Source organism: Atractosteus spatula, chromosome 1, assembly GCF_055471065.1.
Source record: "Atractosteus spatula isolate fAtrSpa1 chromosome 1, fAtrSpa1.hap1, whole genome shotgun sequence".
Lineage (NCBI taxonomy): Eukaryota > Metazoa > Chordata > Actinopteri > Semionotiformes > Lepisosteidae > Atractosteus > Atractosteus spatula.
Genome location: NC_142706.1, coordinates 19,464,716 through 19,490,394, shown reverse-complemented (window position 1 = coordinate 19,490,394; position 25,679 = coordinate 19,464,716). Strand labels below are relative to the sequence as shown.

At 37.4% G+C, this 25,679-nt stretch overlaps 2 protein-coding genes across 4 annotated transcripts in view; one reads left to right on the top strand and one right to left on the bottom strand.

The window, feature by feature from the left end:
- Window positions 1–11,460, top strand: part of LOC148840718 (sodium/hydrogen exchanger 9B2-like) — a 30,786-nt gene extending 19,326 nt beyond the window's left edge. For 2 of the 3 annotated variants that reach the window (XM_088909883.1, XM_088909875.1), the window contains 2 exons: window positions 286–493; window positions 1,777–4,331. In XM_088909883.1, the coding sequence (XP_088766009.1) occupies window positions 286–493; window positions 1,777–1,835 (267 nt within the window). In that variant the 3' untranslated portion in view covers window positions 1,836–4,331. Of the gene's footprint in view, window positions 1–285; window positions 494–1,776; window positions 4,332–11,381 lie in introns of those variants that run through there. The other variant, XR_016090783.1, reaches the window with a different exon arrangement.
- Window positions 7,126–15,995, bottom strand: cisd2 (CDGSH iron sulfur domain 2). Its single transcript, XM_088909902.1, has 3 exons — window positions 15,806–15,995; window positions 11,245–11,459; window positions 7,126–8,555 (listed from the first exon to the last, which is right to left on the bottom strand). The coding sequence occupies exons 1-3, from the start codon at window positions 15,906–15,908 to the stop codon at window positions 8,466–8,468; spliced, it is 408 nt and encodes a 135-aa protein (XP_088766028.1). The 5' UTR covers window positions 15,909–15,995; the 3' UTR covers window positions 7,126–8,465.
- Between the last annotated feature and the right edge of the window lie 9,684 nt (window positions 15,996–25,679).

Below are 25,679 nucleotides of genomic sequence, written 5' to 3'. Positions count from 1 at the left end.
GGGCTGACGTCCTGCCTGTCCTGTCTTGTACCCTTTGCTTGCCCGGATAGTCCCTGTCTCCCCCCTAACCCTGTACTAGATAAAGCAGTGCAGAAAATATTTGGATGCATGATCACCACCAAAAACTTTGGTTAGCAGTGGGCATTCAAAGGGGGGAAAGTAATCTGGTGCTATCGATGGCACCTAGTCCATGATGCCTGACAGTGAATGCTGTTTGAATTGAGTACAGGAGTGAATAGAAATGTCATTTGTAAAAAGCACATATGCAAAATGTTATGTCTGCAGGCTGCTATTGGTTCAGTTGCCCTGGACACTGCCAGAGCTAAACAGGATCCAGTGCTGGAGAAGTATGGAATGGATGTCCTCACTGTGGCCTTCCTGGCTATCCTGATCACGGCACCAATAGGAGCGCTAGTCATCGGCCTGACTGGACCAAGGCTGCTGCAGAGTCCTAGGGCGGCTCCCAAAGAGAACGGGGAAGCAGGTGAAGCAGGTGAGGCTCCCTTGGGACAGGCGCTTTGTTTCCATCTGATACCAGCTCCAGATTTTGCATGTTTCTTTGAGGTTTCTGTTTACTGAAGCGTTCTGCTGGCAAGAATGACAGAGCAGAACTTCTGTGGAAGTTAAATTCTAGGTTAGCTCGCAGGGCCAAGTAATGCTTTGTAAGTATTTGTAATCTTATCATTTAAGTGAAATGTGTTCTAAATCCTTGTTTTTAATTGTGCTACTTTTGTTATCTCTTTTTCTTGTTAGCTTTTTTTTCCCTTCTTATGGTAAAGCACTTTTGGTAGCTACTTTTAAAGGTTCCATATAAAATAAAATATTATTATTATTAAATTTTGCAGTTCTGTTTTCCAGATAATATACAAGTTCCTAGATATTTTTTATCAATTATTTCATTTGTTCTTGGACTATGTGGCTAAGCTCTTGGACTATGTGGCTAAAGTAACACAAGTCCATAGACCGGATAGTACCGGATACTGGAGGCTGAATTAAGTTATTGGAATAATGAAACGGAAACAGGCTAAAGAACAATGTCACCTGTCTGTTATGTTCCAGTGAGAAACTGGGTCAATCAAGACATGCGCACAAGCCACTAATATTGTTTCCTAACTGAAAGATTGCTATGGGGTTCATTAGCAGACCAGTTCTGCTCAAAATAAACTTACAGAATCATCACATGATCAGAAATAAATACTGAAAATTTAAAGGCTGACATATCAGTTTCCAGACAATGAAAATCTTATGGGCTTAATACTATATTCTTAAACAATTAAATTCCTAAAATAATTTTTAAGATATACCAGGGTATATTATTTTTTAAGGTGTTGTCAGCCAGATGTTATGTAAGTACATAGTGTGGAAGAAACACACAGGAAAATGGATATATATACATCTACTAGTCATAAAGAAGATTGTGTACAGGAAGTTCTCAAGTTGACACCAGATGTTCATGAGCATGGCTTTAGAAGCCATCTTTTTTCCATGGAAACTGAGATTCAATGTGTGTTATATATATATATATTTCTCATGGCCACTCCAGCACAATAAAATCTTCTGTATTATGATAGAGTACTGATGCAGGGAATGGACTTCACTGGGGCCTAACTAGTTAGTTACAGTACAGTGATGAAACCACCAACAATAACACAGCTCCCATACTGTACTGTACATTGCTTTCTGTCGGTATTAATGTGTACAGTCAGGTACAGTTCTTTACACATGTTTTCCAAGGCATTAACAATGAAATAATTTGCACTGTTTTTAAAATTGTAGGTAAATCAAAAGAGGAAGATGAACCACAACAGTCTGTGGCATACGAGAGCAGATTTTGAAGCCAGGAGGTTCACTAATGAAGTAAAGAAGCTGGATACTGTCAAGAGACTGTTAAAAATCTGTGAATTGAAGTAAGCACCACTTGCCATCCAGCCAATGGGAAATGGAAATACAGCTTTTATTTTCATGCAAAAATTACTGCTTGAATTTTGTGGCATTGAATGTGATAGTTGCATTTCTGTCGTCGGACATTTTGTTTCTAAAATCATTTGTGCAACAGCTTAGTTTAGTGAATTCTTATAGTAACTGTGGTTGAGTTTTTACATCTTTAAGTGGGCACAATTTGTAGATGAAATTCGGTGAGATAGATTTTGAGAATTACTGCATCATGCTTAGTCACTTCAGTGAAGTGACAATTCCAGTAAGTGTCTTTTCAAGTGAAATTATATTGTCTTCAAACAGGCTACAGCCCTCCCACATATAAAATCAACAAGTGTAATTTTAATATTTATCTAGAAATGATTTCAGTCAAACACAAGCAAAGTTAAAAAGACATGAAAAATGTTTGTTTCCATCTCGGGTTTCTCCAGAGATGTATGATCATGCTTACAGTTATCAGTGCAGTGACTCTCAGATGTGACATTTAAATAGCAATGGGACATCAAGATGTCTAATTTTTACTGAATCTTTCCAAAAAATGACAACAAACTGAATGTAATGTTTTTTGTCTCAGGATGCAATAAATTGGTATTACACACCTAACATTTAATTATAATATGTAACTGCATGGATGTGCATCATTCTATTTTTCATGTCCTAATTGTACATTATACAGTTGTAAAACATTTATGTTAAAATAATATATTTAGCAATAACAGATAGCAACTTTCAGGGTTCTATTCTAAAATTAATTTTGTGTGTAAAATGAAAATGTCACGAGATTACACTGTTGGTATGCTATATGACAAAAAAGGCCCACAAAAAACAGCTATTATAAGCATATTACCTAAAGAAGTCATCAAGACTTAATGTTTCTCAAAGGCTGTAGAAAACGACATTGTAGCAGTTTTTAAGGGGATCACAGACTCAAAAATTTTGTGATCAATAAAAAAAATTAAAGGAGTTGATACTTGGTTGAGTTTATAACAGAAGTTCAGGGGGAAGGTTAGATCCTAATCAAATATACTTCTGCTCGCCTACATATATAAGTTTCACACCCAGGTCTTCCGTTTGCATATCTCTTTCACATCCCCCCAGCACCCAAACTACACCCTTGCAGCAGCTCCTTAGCTCATTCCTCGCAATAGTGAGGGGGGTTTGGGCAGCCTATTCTCATAGCTGTCACACTAAATACTCACAATATGTTTCATCCCTCTATCTCATTCATTAGGATCTAACCAAACTACAACTACTGAGGTTTTCTTAGAATATCTAAAACAGATCATAATTTGAATTGCTCTACATGAAGATCTGATCTTTCAAGATTTCCCTTCTATGTTTAACTTGCAGGAAAAAGTATTATTTAAAATACATACATATAATAAGAAAATGAGTTTCTCTTTTGGAATAAATGTAAAAAGTGGTCAAATATACTGCAAACTGCCATATTACAACCACAAGATTGAGTGATTTATGTCAGGGTCTTTGCTTATGAACAGGATAATATGTTTGCAATAGTCCAGTAATAAAACAGATTTGTGTGTATATGTCTAATTAATTTACTTGCTGTATTATTGAAAGTTACATTTGTATATATTTTTGTACTTGGAATTTTAATCTATTTCAATAAGCTATTTCTCCCATCATTATAATTATATTTTAGCTACATATACAGTACCTTTGACATGTGACAGCATAGAAACGTTTGACTCTTGACTTTACTTTCCCAAATTAATCTAACATTATTATTGTAGGAGCTCTGAGCATTTCAAAAGGCATTTATTTGTTTTGTACAGTCCAGCATTTTACTTACTGGAGTTCATACCTGTGAAATGCATTTTCCACTTATCTGTCCATTTTCTAACCACTTAATCCAGTTTAGGTTTGTTGGGTAGACAGAGCCTATTCCAGCAAACAATTGTGATATAACATGATGTGGAGACCTTGTAAATATCCAAAACATGTGTTGAAATCCAAAGAAAAAGAAAACCATTTGGGTGTTTAGTAATGTAGATGCATTTTTCCTGATTAAACACATGGCATACTGAACCAGAGAAATGTGCTCATGGTTGTTCAGTAGTTCAGTTAATTGTTACCTGTTTTAATTATTGACTGTCCTTTTTAGTTTGAATATGTGCACTGTTCATTAGAGCTCAAAGAGCAGATAATTACAGGTGGTTTGAAGTCTTTCAACTTAATCAACTTTATACTTTAAATATTATGTAAATCATTCTTGTATGAAAAATATATAGCCTCTATATGGCCTATCTTTTGTATTATTGTTTTATGAATGTAGAAGGGTTTCTGAATGGAATGGTGTTTAGTGCTGTGTTTTAGTTGGGATACGCATAAGGTTCAGAGCTTTAAATATAAATAAAGGTGAATTTTTAAAATAATTGATCACTGTTTTGTAATTCAATTCAAGTTGATTCAACCATTTACTTTCCACATTTGTGGTGTTTCACACTTAAAGCATTTTGCAAGCTTCAGTTTGACTTCAACGGGAGGGGATATTTATGTTAGGCACAAAGTTTGGATTTTTTCTCTTGTGTAAATGATTTGATTACACAGGATTGTAAACTGCTTATTTTCCTAAACATGATACAGTTCCTAAATATAATCATTATCAGAAACGGATTTAAAAGGTGTTTTTGTATGTAACAAAGTGTGATGTAATGGAAAACATGAAAAATGAAAAAGACATACTTTATCATGTCTGCAGTTATCATGTAGCATCTACCACGATGCTTGATGTAGCCTGAAAGTAATATTCATGAGGTGTCTGGACCTGAAAATTAAATAGCCTACAAGCCTCACTAAAATAATTCACTACTGCTTCTGCTACACTCTGCGCATTCCTGTAAAAAAAACAGATGTACACAGTTCATACATGGTACATACAGTAGTACCATGGTTATAGCTCTCCTATAATTCCTGGCAGAGTTACACACAATGCAAACTTGTCTTGGAAACATTAACATGACGCCGGTTACATCCTGACACTGTTTTCAAAAGCATATCTTCACAGTCATATTTTGAATATTTATACATCAGAATGAAAATACATGTAAATGCATGTACATTTGTCACAATTTGACATCCTGATAACTTCTGGCTGGGAATAAAATACCCAAATAAACAAACAGAACTTGAATGGAGGTTTGTTCTTACACCTCCTGAACAAACACGTTTGAGGCAATGTAAAGAGGAACCAAGCAATAGGATGCAAAATTATCAGTAACGCATCAAAACAATGGCACATTCAGGCAGTATTATGAATAAGATGTTGTTGGTGATCATCTTTTAAATGGACACACTCTGGTACCAGAATGAGTTCAATTAGAAGTCACCGTGACATTCTTTACTATTCTTATTTACTTAGCCCTGTAAGTGGGCAGCACTGTGGCACAATGAATATCATCCCTGCCTTGCAGGGATGGGGCCCTGGGTTCAATTCCTGGAGTGTCTTTATGTGGAGTTTGTATGTGTTTCCTCCTATCGGCACTGAGCAAGTGTAAGTGTCCTTGTTGTACCCCACCTTGCGTCTGTTGCTTGCCAGAATAAGCTCGGGATCCCCCAATACCATGAATTGGTTAGAAAATGGATGGATGGTAAATTCAGGTAAAAATCAGGCACCTATAAAAACTGTACACAGGCAGTGTGAAAATAGAGCAGTTGTGTAATCTTATTATGTAATTATGTAAAGGTTTGAGCCTCCTCTTCCTGTGGCTAGGGGTGCTGTCCCTTTACCAAGTGGGTTAAGCCAAATACATCCTACCTACGCAAACATTCACATAGTAAAGCATCTTATTCTTGGATGTTGTTGTCCCTCAGGAAATGTAGTTCTCTTAGTTTCCAGAAGGGCCAGGAGAGGGCTGTGTGTGTGAGGTTTTGTGAAATGAGCCAATGTGTACATGAGGCCAAGGCCCAGTGTGAGAGTCGTACGCAAAGGTAGCAGAAAAAGAAGGTGGCAGAGGCATCAATAACTTTGCTGTCAATATATAAAACAGATCTCTCATTTTAAAATAAGGATCATAAGGGGATATACGTAATATGTACTGTGCTGTTGGAGGTGGCACTTTTTAATGTACGGCAGGGCTCTGTATGTGCTGTATGTAGTTTAAACACCCTTCAAAGCTTTTTTGAGAACCTGTGAATCTTTATCCTCATTGCAATGGCCCTTATGCATTGGTAGCTGGAAAAAATAACTGGTAAGCAGTCAGTCAGCTTGTAGCAGTGAAGGCCCCGACAATGATAGATCTGACTGGAGAGCTGGTTTTAAGGTCTCACTTCCGAACCTTTACATCCCCTCACTAGCTGCTCAGCATTTAGAAGACTCATCTCTAAAACAAGGGAATGAGCTGCAGAAGTGGTGGAAACAAAGGATCTCAGTCTCACAGTTTGTTGTCACTGGGGATGTTTTAAATGTTCGGGAAAATGTCATTTTTGCAGTATGTCTCTTGTCAATTGTGAATTTTTGTAATATTGTAATTATCAATATTTCCTAACATTCCTGTTTTGTTGTATGGCTGGTAAAGTGCCTTCTAATTGTTTTCCACAGACGTTGCTTTAGAAATGAACTGTTTGGTTTCAATAATAATTACTTAAGTTATATAGCACTTTTCTGGACACTCCACTCCACTTTACAGGTAATGGGGATGCCCCTCCACCACCACCAATGTGCAGCCCCACCTGGATGATGCGACGGCAGCCATAGTCTGGCAATTCAGAGATGGGGATTATTAGGAGGCCATGAGGCTCACTCCTGCTTAGCTGCAGTGCATTGTCAGTTGTGAGTTGCAGGGTGAAAAGGCTGCTGGCAATTTTTTTAGTAGAAAGTGGTTGATGAAGTGAGCAATTCCCTCAGTCCGTCTGACCTGAGCAGCCCTTCAGAGATCCGCTTCCCCTTTCTTTCAGAATGCTACAGTATGTGCCAAATGTACTGACTGTTATTAGGCTAAACAGATTAACTGAGGAAACTACATAATCTGTGTTTATGCTTTCACATTTTTCACATCTTTTCTTTTTCAATTCATGAAATTCTGGTCATTTACTGCCAGTCAACTCGTTACAAAGTAGTACAGGAAAACAAAACTTTCGCTATGCAGTCCTCAGTTTTAGAAAATGGTAAATTTATCATATTTAAAATACAGCACACAAAAATGATAAAAATTAAAATGGAAAAAAAACTTGATGTAAACACTTTTATTGTTAAACATTGTTCTCTATTATGTTTTTACACAATTATTTAATCATGGAACATATCAAGCTAATAATTAGTTGAATCAGCATAGAATCTGATATGCGTTCTTAAATAGTATTGCTTTTTACCTTTTAACTTTTACAAATACACTTGGGAATTTGACACACAAGACTGAGACCAAAAAATAACTACTGAATGGTAGATTGTAACAGTGCTTCCAGGATATAGTCAGAGAGAGCTGGACAGTTTCAGGACTAATGGAAACAACTACTATGATATAAAAGACAAAAATGTGATTACACATCTAGCTTTCAATATGGAGTTCTGATGTTTTTTATTTTCCTCACAGCTTTTCTGCTTCTAACTTGTATAACCCATTCCTTTTTGTTTCTTCTTCCTGCTGTTCTGGAACTACTAAAAGGTTAAAAAATGCCTTTAGAAAGTCTTAGGCATCTTTGAATAAGATTAAAAGGAAATGTAAGGAAGCTGTTTTCACCACTGTAATAAACATTAGCACAAAACACCAAAAACACACTAATGAAATAGCTTGGTGCTTACTTATAACAGCTACAACTTCACTTACATCTAGTGTATCAGATTGGAAATAAATTAGTATTATTTTAACTAGCTTGAAGCGACAGAGACTGTGGTGGTATTGATGGATTTAACACTTTACTGCCTTTTTATAAAGTCAATGCCCTCTAATTGAAAAAAGATCCCCAACAGCAACTACAGGTAGTGATGAAAGGATTATTGCCCAGGATCTTAAGTTTTATTTTGCGTCATTACTGACTAATCTTGGAATAGTTTTAAAATTCAATATCCGCAGCTAATGAGCCCAAGGACCTTAGTCCACCTCAAAATTGCAGTTTTTTTTATACAGCTTGCCTTTCCAAAATGCAGTGGATAGGAATGTGGTTTGGCCACACATCTCCAAAAATGTTGACAAAGGCAGTGAAATGTATCATCATCATGTCAAAGTTTAAAAGATTGGATTTCGTGTGAATTTAAGTTTCGACATTGAAAAAGAATGTCTTTTTCAACACTGAAATTTTTCAAAGGTTTTCCAAAACAGCCCAGTGAGGCAGAAGAACAAAACACAGTTCGAACTTTGACGCCTTCGAAATCCAGACATGTATCTTTTTCTTTGATCCGAACATGTGAATTTATACAAAATCGAACATTAGCCACAATTATTGATTCTCATTATCTGAAGGGGAGTACAGAGAGGTGCAAAAACATTAAAATACAAATTAAAATTAAAACAAATAGCTACAATCACAAAAACCATAAGGACCATAATGTGGTGACAAGGCCTACAGATGGATTATAAAACTTTCTTCTTCAGAATGAGCGGTCCCACATTGTCCCCCGTCAACTCGTTGTGTTTTATGTGCGATTTATCACACACAGGAAACTGAAACAGGAAAGAAAAAAAGTGTTAAAAAGCTGATAATGCAAATGGAACAGAGTGGTGTTAAAAAGCCAAAAGCCAACTAGAAGCCTTCTGCTATAATCACAAATGTACACGGCCATACCCATCTCTTACAATTCCAACAGAGAGTGACCTCTAACCACACTGGCTGTTTTAAAAGTAAAATTTGCAGAGAAACCAAAATGTATTAATAAGGACAGTACAAGGCACAGGCTCCAACCAGTTTAAGCAAGCCTTACTACAATGCTGAGGTGAAGCAACATGAGTTACTATTCATGATTAAATGTCTTTTCAAGACATGTTTTCTCTTATTTTAGTAAAAAAAATAAAAACTAAAAAGATCACACTTTCTTCAGAATCAACCTGTAGCTTCCCATACATTCCCTCTGTCCAAGCATTCTACAGAATGCACTGAAAATTTATTAAAATGGATTTTAAATTAGTTTACGAGAACTCTGCAAGCTGCTTTCACCTCAGGTATCTGAATATGTTGGGACATGACATAGCCATATACACTGAATTTGTTCTAAAATACAACTTTGATGTGGCCAGTATGACATAAATCAAGAGACTGTATATTACAGGGCGTTTTTGTAGTGTCTTATTAACTTCACTGTGTTGAGACCTATTCTAGATATAGAGTGGAAACGTTAAAAAACGTTAAAAAGAGGGCAATATCAAGAATCTTGAAACAACCGCAATGTTTTTTTTCTATATGCCACAAAAAGTATTTCACAGACCAAGAAGTTGTCCCTCTACAGACTTTCATGCTTATGCTACACTTTTGAAAATGATAACATGGAGTAAAACTTGATCTCCAATCTTTTCATGCTTTTAATTTGTCGCAGTTAAAAGGAATCTGTTTCTTTTGGTGATAAGTATAATATCAGTATAATAAAGCAGATCCAACTCCATTTCTAGGTAAAAGAAATAAATGAAGCAACTAGTATTTTAAATTCTGAGCAAACCATAGCCAGGCTTGGAATCAACAAGTTCTACTCTCTGCGACATCAAATAACAAAATCCCTTTAAACAAACGGGTGCATAAATCACTCTGTGCCATTTTTCACAACACTTGACTACAAATGTGCAAAAGGCAGAGAAAGCTATTTGGCCTACAATTCACTGCTCTCCTTCGGAAAGCTGAATCTAAAAGCTCTTATGAAAAGCAACTGGAGGTTTCGCATTTGGCAGTTTCCCTCCTGTCTTTGGAAAGCAAACAAATGAATAAAAAGACCATACACATCAAATGTGAATGATGTAAGGCCTCAAATTAAAAAAAAAAACTAATTTCAATGGAAGCAAATACAAAAAGATTTTTTATTTGTACTACAGAAAGCCTGACCTGAAACACACAGGTAATCTGTATTGCTAGCCAGCAAATACAGTAAATACTTTAATTGTTAAAAGAGCAGATAGAATACCCTTTTTAGTGAATATCATGGTTCTCAGAACTGGAGGGTTAGTAGAACTACAGCTCACCTGGGCTTTTAATAACCTCAATCAGCATGTTACTGGACATAACTGACCAAAATCTCTGAGCTCTTTGGGTGGTGGTGTTTGAATAAAGAAAATCTGCAAATACACCCTTCCTCCAAGACCGGGACACTACAAATGTGTTTCCATAAATGTAACAAAAGAAGAACAACTTCTCATTTCAAAGCCAGCTACAATTATGTTTTTTTAATTCAGTCTATTTGTAGGGGCAGGACAGTGGTGCAGGGGTCAGCATTCCTGCCTCAAAGTGCTGGGGCCCTAGGTTTAATTCCAGACCTGGGGTGCTGTCTTTGTGGACTCTGCGTGTTCACCCCATGATTGCTTGTTCCAGGTGCTCTGGTTTCTTCCCATAGTCCAAAAACATATTGGTTCTGGGAAAACTGGCCCTGGTGTGAACGTGTGCATGTTTGTATCTGTGTCTGCCCTGCAATGGACTGGCATCCCATCCAGGGGGTACACTGCCTTTTAGCCCTTGGTGGCCAGAAGAGGCTCAGGCTCCCCTGCAACCCTGAATTGGAATATGTATTTAGAAAATGGATAGATAGTCTATCTGTGTTGTTTGCTTCACTACCAGTGTACGTTACTTATTCAACCTCAATTGGCTCACTTCTTCATTTACTGATGGTGTGCATGCCCTTTTGGGATCCAAATAAAAACCATTTTGAGGGACACAGGGTGGAGAGCAGTGCTTGACGTGAGTTAGAATCCATTTTGTTTTAGTTTTTATCACTTGTAAAAATAAAGGAAATGACAATCTAGCATTTGTTTCAACTTTCTGAGGTCATACTGCTCTGACGGACAAATCACAGCGTAGCCTTGTGATTAGATGCAGTACCCCAAGGCTTCCAAAATGAATCAGCAAATAGCTCTGAAGTCAAAACAAAAGTGACAATTTCATGAGAAAAGCAAGCTCAACAAGATGAGTCCTGCATTTACAATTTTCAACAAAATAGAAAAAAATATTCTTTAAAAGAACACAGTAATATGGGCTGTCTTCAACTCCATGTGAAAACAACCTCTCATTCTCTAAAAGACATAAAATTAACTTTTATTTTCAGACAGAAAAGGTTCACACTACAATTATGAGGCTTATTCCTTTTACATCATTCTATCCCCAGGAGACAAAGAGGTTAGTCTTGAGTGTTTGATGTATCAGAAAAGAAGAACTTCTCACCGTTTTGGAACGCCAACACCTGCAGTAACAGGCATTTGTGCTTTTTAGATCTTCAATGTCGATTTCATTGACGACTTTAGGGTTTTCCTTTTGAATCTTCAGGTTGATTAGACTATCCTTCTGTTTTTTCTTCTTAGGCAGGAAAGGGCGGATGGTGAGGTAACCCAGCAGGGCAAGAATCCCAAGAAGAGGCAGCAGCCGTAACCACTCTGACACTGAACAGAGAACAGCAGGCAGGGCTTAAATTTCAATTTTCTTGGTGATGGCAAAAAAGCCATTTGTACACAAAGTATTATTTTTGGTGGTGCATTCTAACACTGGTGTGGTTTCCTTTTGTTGATTGGTAAAGAGTTATATGTATTTAATTTGCAACAAATGTGAATGCACATAAAAAGCTCTAAAGCAGAACCATCTGCCTGCATCTACTATTTGTTTCATTTAGCTGAAAATTATAATGGACACACCTTCTTCTGGTGCTGCAGTTCCTAATTTGCATGGAATGAAAATAAAATGCATTGAACATAGCTCTGTATACCTGAATAGTTTTGTTTTTAAATCAAGTGTCCACAGAAATGCAGCACAGCAAAACTGCTGTCCTTTTATAGCAAATAGATCACTCAGCAGAGTAGAAAACTAGAAAACAGCAAAGTATTTTGCAAAATTTATTGAATGGATGGTCTTCAGCAAAATTAATGTGGTAGTATAAATAGTATTTTTCCCCACTTACTGTACTTTTGTTGGTTTTTTTTTTGGTAATGTGTGCTATTGTAAACAGTATTTTACATTCCCAAATTATTAAGGCAAAATGTTTTTACCCTCCTACAGTTAAGATATTACTCACTATAATGCATTTTGGAGACTAATAACTTCTTTTTATTGAAGCAGAAAAAAACATTAAATAATGCAACAGTCAAACAGTCACAGTTTTAAAAATTAGCTAGAGATTGGTAGGAGTTAGCAAATGATGTACGTGTGAAGAAAAAATTAACAGCCATGCTGTCATCTTATCTACAGCTAATATTTACAGCTCAGCTGTGCTCAAAAACACAGAAAAGGCCACTGCATAAGTTAACAGTTTGAAAGGAGCAAGTGACATTCAGACAGAGTAGGGGGGTAAAGGGGATGTTACTCTTGCCTTTGCTCATTCCTGCTATGTTCACATATTCTGATTCCTGAACATTTAGACGCTTCTTGAACAGTATAATGAAGAAAAGGAATATGCAGAAGTTAAACTTCTCTGTCCACTTCTCAACTGTGAAGAAGATAAACCCTTTCAGATAAACTGGAGCACTCACCACTCAGAAGTGTTGGCTAGGTTTACCTATTGTAGATCAATTCAGTCTTAAAACTCCTGGACAAGCTGTGGTTATGCTGTTGTTGAAGATTTCCATCTCACACCTCAGTATCCTGAACTGAATACAGATTTTACAGCTTCAACAGGCATTTTGCCAGACGTGAAATCTTTATTTCTGCCCATTCGGTTCAATTTCTGACTTAAACAGGGCCTTTTTAAAAACAATTCCCCACATTCTCAAACTTGGAACAAAAACAGTTAGATTTGTTTTTGTGGTCATGTCGTATGTATTATCTTTAATAATGCAAATTACAATTGCATCGTAAGCTGAATAAGGTAAACAGGCAGGTTGCATTGCTGTATCTTGGAAATGAAGCATGAAACTGAAGAATATAACCTATATAACAAAATGTTATCTTTTCTGCCACTACTGCCTTCTACTGTATTTTACTGAACCTAGCTGTTCCCCTTTAAACTTAAATCAGAGTATTTTGGTCATAAGTAGTCCAGCTTTAATGTTTTATACAGTTATTATTAGTTTTCTCCTACCGCAGACAATACATTTTGGGGTTAATCTGTAACGTGCGATCCTGCATTTTTAAACCTCTTAAAAAACAATAGGCATTTTTGTATTAACATTAGTTGCTTCATTTTATAATCTCACCATTAATCGTGTTAAAATACGATTAGTAATTAAGAAGGTTTCTTGTCTTGGGAACATTGGCTTGATTTCGGCTGTTATTTTTTCATGCAATTTGGTTTTAAGAATAAATGAACAATAGTTTAGAAATGGTCTAAATACAGCTTATTAGCACTTTCTCACTTAGCACTTATGATTTGTTTTGGTTATTTCTATTATTTTAATCATTTTGCAGGTGATTCAATTAGAAAGACACTGGTCGAGAGGACACAGGAGGACTGTCCACTCATCTTTTGGAAATGTAAACACAGAAGAAAAGCTAAAAACACCCTCTTTTCAACATGGAGAAAAAAATAATGCATTACAGGTGTCGGCGGAGACATTTTAATGCCAGTTCAGCCCCTACCAATAAGCTGAATAAAAATCCACGTTCATATAATCAAGACTGCTGAATTGTATTGATTTATATAATTAACTGCTATTATGTCATCATTCACAAACAACACCACACAAGTTGTCTTTATGTACCCATTTTTGCTTATTCTTATACAACTTAAATCAGGTTAAAAAAAGTATGTTCCTAGATGTTGAAAATAAATCTTTAAATCTCTAAACTAAAAAAGTTTAGAACAACTTTAGTGTATGAAAATGAAGAGTTAAAATCATTAGCTGTTAACATGATGGGGTTTTTTTTAGCTGGTCTTATGAAACAGCATTTGTTATATACCACACCAGTCACATGCTTTCATTCAAGACTGCTCTCCTTCTTAAGTCTGGACATGCTGAGTCATACAGATGTTTTTTATCTTAAACTTAGGAACCCAGACAAGTTGGAATTGAGCACATATGATCGCCTAATATAAAATAACATGCAAAAACCTCAAGAGTTATTTGGCACTAATACCAAAAATGTATGCTTATAGCTGTGTTATCCTGGGAACACAGCTTTAAGCATGACAGCTTCTGAAAATAAGATAAATATATTCTAGACAAGTAATAAATGTTAGCACGTTGTTGCCCTCCGAATCACTTTGTGTTGCCTGATCTGATCTTCCGCCCACCTACAGTACCTGATTATCTTTCAAAGCAGTACAGCAAACATGAAATGAACGAAAAGAACCTGCTTTGTTGTCCCCTGTAAAGGCGGTCATCTCCTGCCCGCATCGACAACAAGAGTCGAGGTTGACAGCACTGCTTTTACCTTCCCTTGTCTTGCCTTTTTTGACCGGCACAAGAGAGAAGAGATGTTCCAGCAAACACATAATACCTGCAGAAATGCAGTAACTCCTGTAGAGCCTAGCCAGTGAAAAGTATTACAGCGCCAGAAAATAAGACCAAGGCCCAGTACAGAGCTGCAACTGCAGAAGGTCTCAGGCTCCCATTGAGTGTCGTGAGACAGGGGTACTGTCCACAGTGGCACTGTGAAAAACTGTTCTACTTTTCATCATGGCACATATTCTTCATCAGTGTGAAGCTGAACACAAGAGTCATAACTCAAGTTTTTGTTGTTGTCGTTTCTCTTTTCAAACCAGTTCTCTGCAATTCAGCTTGGCCCTCAAACAACCACTAATCTATAAATCTAACTAACCACTAGTCAATTAGCCACTTTCACATGCCAAACAAATGTTACCATGCTTTAAGAATTGAACAAGCAGCAGATATTGCAGCGACTTGTAATTTGGAACTGGCTACCATTCCCCATTATAAAAGTTTCAAATTATAGGAATTAAAAGTCTCAGTGACAGTCCACTTTAAACATTTTTACAATTCATCTTGTAATTCAAGAAGGACATTAGAACCATTATTCAATATTTCCACAGTGATGTGCCGACACAGCACTCTTTAGAAACCTCCACATGAAACAGGGAGAACTCACATCTGCAATAACATAAAATGACCCTTGAGCAAAGTAATAACTGAGATCTATTCCCACTTACTTCTTTTAAAAACTTTAACTACTTGCATTTAGATCATATTTTTATTTTTAAAATAATTTCTACATGCAATTCGACCATTTCTGCTCAGTTAAAAGTTATTATTGACGGTTTCTGTAAATATTAACTTAACGGTCCCTATGTGATGTAACCCCATTCACAGAGAAGACAAATGATCTCCAAATTCTGTTTTCCTCCTGTAACATGCACTATAAGTAAAATCCTTTTAATTTTAGCCAAAGGTTGCAAACCAAAGTGATATGCAACACTGTTCGAGTACGTCTTATTATTACATTTAATTTGACCTTCCCTGTCTAAAGCTGTAAAACATTACCGCCTGAGAAATCTATCCAGACATACTGTACAGTACAGTATTTCGTCTATTCTTAACTGGCTAAGTATAGCACCCGTCGTTTATTAAAGCGAAGTTCATTGTTCTTATTTAACCTCATGTATTGTTTTTTCCTAAAAAGTTAAATAATTCAGTTTCTTACCTCGTGATGCTACAATATCACGGAATGTACGGCACATGTCTTATTCATACTAAACAATTACGAATACAAACTGACAAAGGCGAATTCGTGTCAAACTAGAAGTTGAATGGCCGTAAAAACATCTCTCTCGGCTCCCTGGCTATACAATTATCTTTGCATAACGCGATTTTGGGCAACGAACAAAGAATATAATATTTACCTGTGAGTTTTGCAAAACCGCCGACTGTTTCTGGCAAAGGTAGCCTCTTGAGATAGGCTGGAAGCTGGACTTTTATGATTCTAGCAATGCTTTCTAACACCATCTTGAACGTGTCTCTATCTGAACCCTAATTCACCGAAGCTACATATTTCCTGGGCCCTTTTCCACTTCGATTTACGTTGCTGCAAACGAGCAAGTTCCGCAATGCTCGGAGACTGTGGATTGGCTCTCGGCGGGAATGTCTTTGTGAATAACAGCATCACCGTACGGCGAGGATGTTCAATGTAACCAATGACAATGGGTAGAGTTGGTGTTCGCTGGTTGGATAACGTCAACAAGTGACTTAGTTTAAAAATGAAAGCAGAATTATTGCAGTCACCGACGGGTTTTAGGTTTTAAACTGTGTAACGAGGAACGCATTTTATTTAAGCCACGTGAGAAATTTTGTTTTAGGAATGGACTTTAACCGAGAGAGATGCTTCATGTAAATCTAACTGAATTCTTACATAAAACCCCCCAAAAATACAAAACACAAAAAGCTTGAGATAGAAGCTTGCCTTTCAGTTTACGTTTTGAATCGCAATTTGAATAAAATAATCGTATCAGGATGGTTACAGGACAAACTTCACGAAGGAATTGAATCATATATATATATAGTCTGTGTGTATATGTTTAATATTTTGTAAAAGGTAAAGATATGCAATCACAAAAATGACTGTCAAAGTGGTAACTCACTATAACAATTCACAAGATAAAAAAATGTTATTACTATCAAAAGTTTCAGATGACGCCAGGGTTGAGTCCACTCCGTTAAAGTGTTTGGAAATATAAATAGGATCTTCTTCTTCTTCGCATTTTCCCACTTATGTGGGGTCTGCTTTTTTGCAGCGATTTCCCGTATGTCGTTGAGTTGTGTGCATTTTGACGCAACAAGGAATTTTTCTTCAGCCGGCTTGTTGCACGGCCTGTCGCTGAAGTCCCTCCTCCTTTCGCAAACGGGCTTGGGACCGTCTATGGCGGAGTTGAAAATATAAATAGGATATTTTTTGTAAAATATTTACTATCTTTTTTAAAATAACAATGGATACCAAAATTGCAAACAATAGAGAGTTTACAAATGTATATACCAAATGTTTAAATTATATCAGTGGTGTAAAGGCAACTACTGTATCACTATGTGTCTCTTATGTAATGTTATTTTTATTTTTAATGTAATGTTTATTTGTACTGTAATGTTTATGTATCTGTATGTGTTTTGTAAGACTCTCTCTGTGTAAAAAAAAAACATAGCAGCCTGGATGCAAAACAATTTTCTCAGAAATAATACAGTACAGAACAGTATTATTATAACTCGATTTTCAGAATTTTCACCAGTTATAGTTTTAGTTCCTTTCTGCCACTAGAGGGCGCATAAGCGTTTCATTTGAATAATAGAAGCAATTTAAGTTGCTTTCTTACTGTAGGCTTGATCGTTAGCCTGAACCGAATATATTATAATAATAGACGGGTGAGGATGTTTCTCTGAGAATAAGGTGACAAAGTCTGAATATCTTTTTGCTGCACCTGTTACGTCGGTCTTCCTGCAGCTTTAAGATTACCGTGCATTCCTCTGAGAAAGATGCCTGAGATTTCGTTTTAAAAGTCTGTAAAGACTATATTTTGCTAGGAATCTATGCTTGTACGGCTATGACCGATTTATCCAGAAATATTAACTGAGAATACTTTTGCTTTCAATATCAAACGCTGAGGCACCGTGTCAGCTGCAGTGTAGCACTATGATTTGTTGGTTTTTATAGCTTTATATATATTTATAGCTTCGCAAACTTGAGGTCCTTCGAGCACCGTTCTTTTCACAAATACAGTATGTGATTTAGGGTTTTAAAAAAATACACAAGAAAGTTTTTTTTTACCAGATGATATGAATAGATTTTTTGGTGGGGTGTTCACAAACAATGGAAAGTTTTTGAGGTTTTTTTTTCGGTAGACTTCTATTTTCTCAAAAGTTCATTCAGTGCTGTTCCCAATGAATTATCTTACAAATAAAACGGATTAATCTCCCGAAAGCGGGCGACACAGTGGTGCAGTGGTTAGCATTGCTGTCTTGTGACGCGGGGGGCATGGATTCAATTGCTGGGATGCTATGGAGTTTGTATGTTCTCCCCATGCTGACATGGGTTTCTTCCCACAGTCTTAAAACATACTGATAGCTTTATTGTCCTCTAAGGAAATTTCCTAGAAGAGTGAGTGTCTGTGTTTGTGTCTGAGTGTCTGTCCTGCAATGGAGTGGCACCCTGTCTCCAGGGTGTACCCCGCCTTGTGCCCATTGATTGCCAGGATAGGCTCTGGCACCCTTGCAAACCTGAATTCCAAGAAAGGGTTAGAAAAAGGATGAAACGATGGATTTCCCCAAAGTCATTGTTTTAAAAGTATTGCAGTTACATTAGATTTAATGTAACTCTAGATTTAATGTAACTCTATCATAAATGAATGGAATCATAACAACATTACTGGGCCTCCCTTTACAGGAACACTGATTAAGAAAAGTTATGGACCATTCCTAATACATATTAACTTACCAATAATTTAAAATATTTAATAGGTTTTATGCATATAAGGGAGTACATCACTTAGATATGAAAGAGAATGACACCCTTTGTTCTTATAAAACAGAAACATTACATTTGCTTTTTCTTTGGCTGTTTACAAAAATTAAGTATACTTAAGTTAAAAACAAATAAAGATAAAGAAGGAAATACTATGCTTCACCAGTATAAAAGTGAACCATATTCTTAATGTTGAATTCTTGTAAGATATTTTTTAGATAAAATAAACAAGGTTCAGTTATGCAATGGGACAAGTAATAGGTTTATTCCATGTTAAAAAGAGAAGAAAAACACAACATTTCGACTGTGAAGCCTTCTTCAGGTGTGAGAAAGACAGGGCAGACAGCAAAGATTAAATAGCACAGAAGAACAAAAGCTGGGAGAGGGGAGAAGGCAGGAGGGGCAGAGAGGCCACTCAGGAAGTGCAAAGTGGAGAGGGGTGAAGAAAGGTGTGAAGTCAAAACCTGTATGAGAATAGAGATGATTTCACGAAAACAAGTCTGTCATTGAGAGAAGGGGGATGGCGTGAACCTAGTTTCAGGATGAGTTTCGTTTCTGTTGTTTTTCTGCTATGGGAGTTGAGAAATCCTTCTTTGAGAACAGAGACAGAGAGATTAGTGTGCACTATGACAGATACTCTGGGATTAGAGAAACATTCTTCCCTAAATTCAGAAATCTAGTCCCAGAGTTCCCACACCTGTCAGAATCACAACGGGTCCCAATCCTACTGGGAGAGGGAGGAGGGAACTCAGTTGAACTGGCAGCCCAGTATGTGATCTTCTGTCAAAGCCTGAGGAACAGTGAGCCTGTCTCCCAATAATGTTCAATATGTTTACAGTATATGTACATATTTTATGACATGTCTCTGTTGTAAATGTCTGTAATATGTCTGTAGATTTTATTTTACTTTTATTTTATGTTTTGTTCCATGTTAATTTTATTATTTTTATTTGCTTTGGCAACACTGATTGTACCCATTGGTCATGCTAATAAAGCACCTTGAATTGAATTGAGATTAGTGTGATCATGGCTGTCTGAGGTGAAATGAGAAACTATGGGCTTGGAGAAATCTTTAATCTTCACAGCCCTAACATGTTCTCTGAAGCGGTCTTCTAGTCTCCTTCCTGTTTCCCCAACGTAAGTAGCTGGGCATTTTTAGCAGGAGACACAGTAAATGAAGTTGCTGGAGGTACAGGATGACGTCTGGGTGATCCGGAATTGACCCGAGGGGCCCTGAATGAGCATGTTGTTAGATATGTATTAGCAGGCGATGCAGCGAGCTCTGCTGCAGGGGAAGGTGACTGGTGGGTATGATTGCCGAGTGCGGTCAAGGGAGCTGTGAACCTGTATAGACATATTTATTTGAGCATTTCAGGAATAAATGTTGTCTTTCTATCCATTAACCTACTGTATATGCTGTGAAATTTTAAACGTAAGCTATACTGAAAAATAAGTGTTATATACATTATATATAACCAATAAATCATAGAACTCCATTAAATAACAATCCTATTAGTACAATCAAGATCGGAAAAGCCATTTAAAGCAATTAGGTTTCATTATCTGATTTCTTTGAAGCTCGTACATTTTGTATAAGGTAAGGTCTTTGTGTTGAGTTCGTCCTTGGTACACAGTAGCATGGCAGTCAGTTCTGCTGCCTTAGCATAAAGTTGTTAGCATAAAGCAGCCTTAAAATGAATAGTTAATCTAATGTGAATCTGGTTTCTTGCTAGGTCTTTGTGCTGCGCTTCATTCTTCATTTTGCTATAAATTAAATGGCTTAAACTTTTGAAAAGGCTGACGTACAGGCTGTGTGTGAAGTGCTGTGCTTGACCATGGTGTGAAGCAGAGGCTGAGTTCTCAGACAAAGCTCTCAGTTGTGTAGAACAATCTATATCTCTAACCTCTTCTATGCTCACAACCTCTTGGAAAATTGCAGGTATTTTCCCTACACAATATCCCTGCAGGGGATAATAGAGCGTGAATTGAAATTGAATTGAATTGTACAGACAGCAGTTGTAAGATTTCTTCCTAGGGCTGTTGGGCTTGGTCTCCAAAAGAGAGTGAGAAACTGTCTGGGAGAGTGGAGATACTACTCCTCTTGATCATAGGGAGTCATTTAGGTTTAGGCCTCTAATGAGGATGTCTCCCTTGGGGGCTTGCATTGAGCCCTGCAAGGCACTTCCGCCAATGAGAAGACCTTGAGGCCAACCCGGTGGGACACACTGGAGGAACTGTTTATCTTGGCTAGTGTACGAATTCCTGGGAATCCCCCTGGAGGAGCTGAAATCTGACCCAGTCATGACCCTCACCAGAATAATTGGGATGAAAATGTATAGGTAATAATAATTCCTTAATTTATATAGTGATTTTCTGGACACTCCACTCCACTCAAAGCACTTTACAGGTAATGGGGACTCCCCTCCACCACCACCAGTGTGCAGCATCCACCTGGATGATGCGACGGCAGCCATAGTGTGCCAGAACACACACCGCATATCATCTATCACTGGGGAGAAGAACAGTGTGATCTAGCCAATTTATAGATGGGGATTATTAGGAGTCCATGATTGGTAAAGGCTGATGGGAAATTTGGCCAGGACACTGGGGTTACACCCCTACTCTTTTCAAGAAACACCCTGGGATTTTTAATGACCACAGAGAGTCAGCATTAGGACCCACACAGACTCCAGGGTGAGCACCCCCTGCTGGCCCCACTAACACCTCTTCCAGCAGCAACCTTAGTTTTCCCCAGGAAATCTCCCACCCAGGTACTGGTCAAGCTCACACCTGTTGAGCTTCAGTGGGTTGCCAGTTATGAGTTGCAGGGTGATATGTCTGCTGGCAGGTGGATAAGTAGCCTGCAGTGGACTACAGACACCAAATTGCTTCAAACCTGTTGTGGTTGAGACAGCAAACAAGATGAAAAAAGCAAGGCGAGGAGAGATATAGAGGTTCATGGGCTGTCCAAAATTGCCACATGAGGGTTCGTAGCTCTGCAGAAAAAGCTGAACTACTTAAACTCCTCAAGCAAACCAATATACTATAACGTTCAAATTTTGCTTCTACTCAAGCTGCTGTCAGCACTGACAGTGTATGATAACAGTCTATGATTTTATAAGTAGACATACCCCTTGTGGGTGGCATGGTGTCACAGTGCTGTGCCTGTAGGTTCAAATTTGGACCTGGACCTGTTGTCTGCATGGAGTGTGTTCTCCCTGTGCATTGTGTGGGCTTCCTCTGGGTATTGTGGTTTCTTCTTACAATACAGTAGGAATTGGCTTCTTGGACAATTTGGCCTGGTGTGAGCATATCTATGTCTTGAGTGGTGTCCAGTCCAGGGGTACCCTGTTTTATGCCTGTTCCTTATCCCTGAGAGTTGGAAGAAGTGGCTATAATATGGATGGATGGAAGGTGTTGTAGCCAACAAACTATATCATTCACGTAATATTGTATAAATGGTGCTATCCCATATATCTATCCAGTTTCAGTCCATCCATCCATTCAATCCATCAATTATTATCAGTTTTTTTGTCCTGACAAGTGTCACAGTAATATACATGGGAACAAGGCTGAGCTGAGAGCACAGGACAGGTCTCACCCTGGGAGGGACCAAGAAAGTATAATAATAATAAAAAGGAAAAATGACTGACACAAATGAATATATTGAAAAATCAGATTCACATGTCACAAAGCTTCATGTCTTTTGCAAACAAATGCTTGATGACATATTTTGGATTGATTTATTTGTATTCTACTATCTTTTGGTGCAATATTGTCTTATAAACATATCATGAGTAAACAATTTGTATGATTACCCACATCACATAAAAGCAAAACATGCCAGGTTCCTGTTAAAACAATTTGGTGTAGGTAGATTGTCAACCATGATATATTTTTCTGAACTTTTATTTTTCTGAATTTTTATTATGAATAATATTTATATATTTTCTGTGTCTATATTTTTCTTTGTTGTAGATCTTTGAAATTCAAAGCCTGATATGATAAATATTTAACTTATGGTTCCTTTCCAATCAAACAGCATGCAATAAAAAGGAGATAAACAGTTTATTACCTAATTACCTAATTTCAAGGAGGAAGAGAAGGCAGAGCAGATGAGACCCTCTGTTAAAAGCAGATAGCACATGGGAGCTTTTCATGGTTTTATTACATGGAAGAAAAGGCATTCATCTCTTCATGAAAGAAGAATAAACCATTACTGTCTGGAAAACATTATATTAGTAACCTTGCAGCCATAAGTTTTAATTCATTGTTATAACCAAAGTGAATATCTTCTGCTTTGATGTTAGTACCTAAAGTATATTTAAACACCATCCTGTCCATTAAAAGGAGGTGAAAGATACTCGTTACGGAGAATGTTATGTGGTCACAACCAGTATTATTTTTAGATGGCATTATGGTTTTGAAGAGAATGCCCATACTAATTGTTGAAAAGTACCCCATAAGGGATAGTCTTGAATGATAGATTCCCTAAGTAAAATTCTCAAAGTTTTAAAGGGGGGAGGGGGAGCTCACAAATGTTAAGATAGAAGATTTATGTCCTGGTAAAACCCTGGATTCAAAAATCAAAAGTCACAAACATGGCAATACCCGACACTACAAAGCCACAGCAAAAGAACTGGTATGAATTGAAATAAGTCTGTATAGCATGTCCAACAGCTATATTTGCTGAGCCAATATCAAATATTCTAGTACTTGACCAACATTGAATAGTAGCATGGAGTCTGGCAGTCTTTCTCCATTTTGTTACATTTCTATTGGTCACAATATTATGAATCGTTCTCCACTTGAGAAATATTGCTCAACTAACACACTCTTTCATAATTAGGAATGCAGAGAAATTGACACATTCTTTTGAATTTCAGCTATTAGAATAATTACTGAAATACGCTGTTGTCAAAGTCCAGATGGTCTCTTGCCTAGGTACTGTATCACTCAAATCTATGAATTGGCTTCATTACTCTGCTCTCCTCCTGATAGCTGATGTGTGGTGAGCGTTCTGGCGCACTATGGCTGCCGTCGCATCATCCAGGTGGATTCTGCACATTGGTGGTGGTGGAGGGGAGTCCCCATTACCTGTAAAGCACTTTGAGTGGAGTGTCCAGAAAAGTGCTATATAAGTGTAAGCAATTATTATTATTGTTAAATTGTATATACAATTTCTGTAAATAAGATGGTTTTATTATTTTGGTTTTAATTGTTTAACTTTAACTGAGTTAAAGTTTATCCATTTATCCATTTGAGTGATAGTCAAATTGACTAAATGGCATTGAATATGTTAATACTGATCTGGCTGTCAATGATTTTGTTACAGTGATTGTTATTTTTATGGCTAGGGGATTGTCTTTTCACAACAAAGGTGTCGTAGTAAGTTAACAGACAACCCTGCAAATATAACACAACAGTGCTTAAAGGATTGTATTAATTACCACACTTCCCAGTGCTTGGGGCCGAATGTACACAGGGAACAAGTACCTATGTGCTTAGTAATAATAATAATAATAATAATAATAATTGCTTACGCTTATATAACACTTTTCTGGACACTCCACTCAAAGCGCTTTACAGGTAATGGGGACTCCCCTCCACCACCACCAATGTGCAGCATCCACCTGGATGATGCGACAGCAGCCATAGTGTGCCAGAACGCTCACTACACATCAGGGAGGAGAGCAGAGTAATGAAGCCAATTCATAGATAGGGGTTATTAGGAGGCCATGATTGGTAAGGGCCAATGGGAAATTTGGCCAGGACGCCGGGGTTACACCCCTACTCTTTTCGAGAAACACCCTGGGATTTTTAATGACCACAGAGAGTCAGGAACTCGGTTTTTACGTCTTATCCGAAGGACGGCGCCTGTTTACAGTATAGTGTCCCCAAAACTATACTGGGGCTTTAGGATCAACACAGACCACAGGGTGCTGGCCCCACTAACACCTCTTCCAGCAGCAACCTTAGTTTTTCCCAGGAGGTCTCCCATCCAGGTACTGACCAGGTTCACACCTGCTGAGCTTCAGTGGGCTGCCAGTTGTGAGTTGCAGGGTGATATGGCTGCTGGCCATACTCAAGGAGGTTTGTTTAACATTCTTTCACATCTTATTTTCTATTAGTGTTTAGGAGAACAAAATTAGAAGTCTGTGGGCAATAGGAAAAAAAGATCTTCCTATACAATGTGAGAAAGGTTACGCCTAAATATGAATAACACTAGCTAGTTACATTGGGTACTCTTTAATGTCTGTATTAATAAAGATAAAGTAGCTAGCTGCGTCAGCATGTGTAGGCTGCAAAGGAACAGGTAACGGGTTTATTCCATCCTGAAAATAAAAGAAAGGAAACACAACATTTCGGCCGTGGAGCCTTCTTCAGGTGTCACACCTATGGAAGAATTTGTGGTTTCACAATGTAAATCTATAGGTAAAACATTCTTTCAATCAGCTACATAATTAAAAATACATACTGTACTACCCTCATGGCATCAACTTATCTTTATTAAGGAACAGGTAACGTGTTTATTCCATGCTGAAAAGAAGAGAAAAGAAACACAACGTTTCGACTGTGACTCCACGGCCGAAACGTTGTGTTTACACAAATTATTCTGTACCTGTAAAACAAGTAAAAATAGCTTTAGGGAAAGCAACTGAAATGGAAGAAAGAATTGTGCTTTACGTTTTGTGTTTTTGAATGTGGTTGGTGACAGGAAGGACAATGAGCATAATGAGGGGTTAGCTGCAAATAATCTGGATGTAACAACTGAATTAGTGTTATGTCAATTATGTTATGTTCTTGTTATGTGGTCCATTTACTATAGATGAGTATATAATGTATTGTGATTGTATGTTGTTTTTGAAAATGGCATTAAAAATTGATTCACAAGAAAGCATTTGTTCTGAGGGATCTCATAATTTTCTAGGCGAAGGTTGCTTAGGAATGTTCAGTCAGTTGACTCCATTTCATTGTATTCCAGGGATTTCAAGCTTTTCTTTTTACAGAGTGCCCTCTCAATAAACAACCCCCCCACCACCACCACTACACAAACACACAAAATCCATACATAATATCAAATTAAAATTGGTTTAGTATTTGTTATTGATGATACTATTATTAATTCTAAACTATACTGTAAAAAGGTGCCGTCCTTCGGATGAGACATAAAACCAGGGTCTTGACTCTCCGTGGTCATTAACAATCCTCTGGGTGCTCCTGTTTTCTTCCGTAGTTCAAAGACATATTGGTAGGTTAGTCACATCTGG